Genomic DNA, 3,484 nt, shown 5'->3' with positions numbered 1-3,484 from the left:
AACGGATATAATGGGTCCATTGCCAGAGACGGACAGAGGCAACAAATATATACTTGTCATCTCAGACTACTTCACTAAGTGGACGGAGGCGTATCCAATGAAGAACATGGAAGCCCAGACAGTAGCCGAAATACTAGTGGAGCAGTTTATTTCCAGATTCGGAGTGCCAGAAGTCATACATAGCGATCAAGGACGGCAATATGAGAGTAGACTGTTTAAGGATATTTGTAGCTTACTGGGTATTCGGAAAACACGAACAACCGCCTTTCATCCCAAGTCGGATGGGATGGTTGAGAGATTTAATAAAACATTAGCTACAATGTTAACTGCCTATGTCTCAGATCATCAAACTGACTGGGACGAACACTTGCCTTACGTACTAATGGCGTATCGCTCAGCTATTCACGAGAGTACAGGGTATACACCTAACATGCTAATGTTGGGAAGGGAAGTTTCCACTCCCTTGGACATTATGTATGGTTTACCCAGAGATAAAGAAAACATGAGTGTTCATGAATATGTGTGGAAGTTACATGACATTATGGAAGAAGCCCATCGATCCACTCGAGAAATTACAAATCAAGCTATGCTAAGGCAGAAACGGTACCATGATAAGAATGTGGTCCCTAAACACTTTGAAATTGGTAACAAAGTGTTAGTATTTATCCCTCAAAGAATTGTAGGAAAGTCTCCAAAGCTTATGAGCTTTTGGTATGGTCCTTATGAAATTATAGAGAAGCACACAGATCTTACATATAAAGTTAAGCGAGAGGGTGAAAAGAAAACAATGGTGGTTCATATAGATAGGCTGAGACCATATAAGTCGCAAAACCTCAGTCTCGAGACAGAAAGTGAAAATGAGTGCCTTCCGGTGGGTGGGGGTGAAAATACAAGTGTAGAAGATATTGGTAGTGAAAAGGAAGACGATGTTCAATATGTACCGAATACAGATTTGAATGAAATAGAAATAGAGTATACAAGTCGAAGACAGCGAAAAAGGCCAAATTGGCACTCAGATTATCAGTTTGACTATAATTTGTAAATGATAATGTGTTATATGTTTTTCCAGATCATTGACCACGAAATGCCTTTGACAAAAGTAACTCCAAGGAAACCAGGGTTCCTGTGTTCCATTTGTCTTCACAGACTTCCATCGCATGAAGAATGGAGAGAACATCTCATCACCTGTGCATCTGAGGACATGAAGAAAAGACAATACGAGTGTAGCCTTTGTGATAAAGCCTTTGCAAAACCGTCACTTCTCGTCCGACATCAAAAGAGAGTACACACTACACCCACAGCAAACAAATCTGCGACAGTAACAAGCTGTGTGGCTGCCGTGAGTGAAGAAACGGACGATGACCTGGCATGGCAGCAGGATCCAGGTGAACTCATCTTTGATCCCGACCTTGAATCTGGAAGAACCATTAGAAAAGCAACAACACCTTCCTTACCTGGAATGAAGAGAAAAATTGTGGAAGAGAGTCCAGTCCCCAATACATCTACAGAAAGTATTTTGGATAAAGACAAGTCTGAGGATTCAAGTGCAGCTTCGCTACCATTCCATTGTCCCTGTTGCAAGACTCTGAGTTCTAAGAGCGATGTGGGTGTACAAACTGATGGAGGCAGTCACAAGAAAACGGTAAGGGTCATCAGAAGATACCAGAAAGACGGAGAAAGCATTGAGAAGTTCGAGGAAGAAGTTTTGAACGCATGAGAACATGAGAAAAATGAAAACAGTGTTTGAAACAGTTTTGTGTACATATTGCTCAATAAGATACAAGAAGTATTTTTAATTTAATTTAAGGAAAGATATTCCCCCTTGTTAAAACACTGTATCCATGTATATATCTAACTTTGTATGCTTGTCTACTAATAAGAAAAGTAAAAAAAAAAAGTTTAAGTTTGTTGATCATTTGCCATGCGAGACGCATGCTCATGGAGGCGTGGGTAGTGTAATGGGTAGCGAATTTGGCCATGCCTACTATAGTCGAATCAGAGGGGATATTGGAAAGTGGACTCTTCCAATAGGCTGATCACCCCTCTGAGTAAATAGAATGCTCCAAAGGTATATAAATGAGACGCTCGCAGTTGCAAGGCATTATTCTGACGGAATCAGTTGTAGTGATCAGAAGAGGAAAACTGAAGAATAAAGCGCAAGGTAATAAAGGCATTATTTGAGAAATAAAAGAGCAAAGGTTAGAAGCAGTAGTGGAAAGAGAACAGTCTAGAGGAATTGTGGTGAGGTACCAGGGCGAAGTAATTCTGCATAAGGGTGAAAGAACCTGGTGCTTCACATTACAATAGGAACTCTGGCTGTTCCAGGAACACAGTGCAGGTTACCTTGCTTATGAACCACGGCCTACCACTTCAATTAATTGTACATAGTTCCAATCAATAATAACTCAGATAGAGTAAGAGGAAAAACATATATATATTAATAAAGAACCCTTGTCCCTTGTAGAACCCAGTAGGTTTACACGTTACACCTTTTTAGGGTCACTAGGTATATTATGTAGATGTGCGGAACGAATGTCATTTTGCGCGCACGTGTAACACGTGAAATGACCAATATAATAGATTGAGTCGTAACTTTTTAAATATTGGACGAAATGCTTTGAAACTCAAAATATAAGGATATAATAGTAGTATAGACATGATGACATGGTCAAAATAGCAAGATCTCACGCGTATGCAGGTGCCCTTCGCTGCGATTGGCTGAAACTTAAAGTCTAAATATCTATTTTGTTTTCTGACAAAATCCTTTGAAATTTTGAACATAGTCTTACATTATGAAGATCTACAGCATGATATATATGAATAATCATGAACGCATGCACATGCACGTGTGCTGCAATCTGATTGGCTAAAACTTTAAATGCCTACAACTTTCTTGGTTCTCAATAATACAGGGTAAAATTTCAAATATGAATAGATATAATGATTGCCTACATCATACTTCTATCAAAAGTAAATACATGGACGTGCATGCACATGCGACCGCACACAATGTATTAAAAGACAGTATACTTGCCTGTTTGATGTTCATGCAGAATTAAGAACTTCTAACTGTCAAGACATGTAACATACTGAAGCATGCAGGTCTTTTTACCCTTGACCTTGAAACTTAGGTCAAGGTCACTGGTAACCTGAATAAAATGTTGATATTAACTATTTACCAATATCACCTTGACCTTCTGAACTTGAAATCGACCTTAACCTTTGTCCTTGACCCAAGGGTAAAAAGAAACATGAAGTACATGTACATGTATCTAGAAACACCTTTCAGAGTTTATTTCGGTTGACAGGTTAGAAGTTAAAGAGGTGGTGTTTTTTCATGACCTTGACCTTTCATCCAAATGTCACAATCAATCTTAAGTTCTTAGAATAATATACAAGATTCAACTCCAACGTTAAATAGGTTAAGAATAAAAATACTCCCCCATACACACACACACAAACAAATCAAATTAATGGCAACGTA

At 38.8% G+C, this 3,484-nt stretch overlaps 1 protein-coding gene across 1 annotated transcript; it reads left to right on the top strand.

The window, feature by feature from the left end:
- The first annotated feature begins 1,084 nt into the window (after positions 1 to 1,084).
- Positions 1,085 to 1,717, top strand: LOC134255708 (uncharacterized). Its single transcript, XM_062738223.1, has one exon. The coding sequence runs from the start codon at positions 1,085 to 1,087 to the stop codon at positions 1,715 to 1,717; it is 633 nt and encodes a 210-aa protein (XP_062594207.1).
- Positions 1,718 to 3,484: the final 1,767 nt, after the last annotated feature.

This window comes from Saccostrea cucullata, unplaced genomic scaffold (assembly GCF_032062105.1).
Source record: "Saccostrea cucullata isolate Sc308-1 unplaced genomic scaffold, CSIRO_AGI_Scuc_v1 ctg3358, whole genome shotgun sequence".
Classification (NCBI taxonomy): domain Eukaryota; kingdom Metazoa; phylum Mollusca; class Bivalvia; order Ostreida; family Ostreidae; genus Saccostrea; species Saccostrea cuccullata.
Note: the sequence above shows the minus strand (reverse complement) of the source record. Positions and strands in the feature narration are given on the sequence as shown.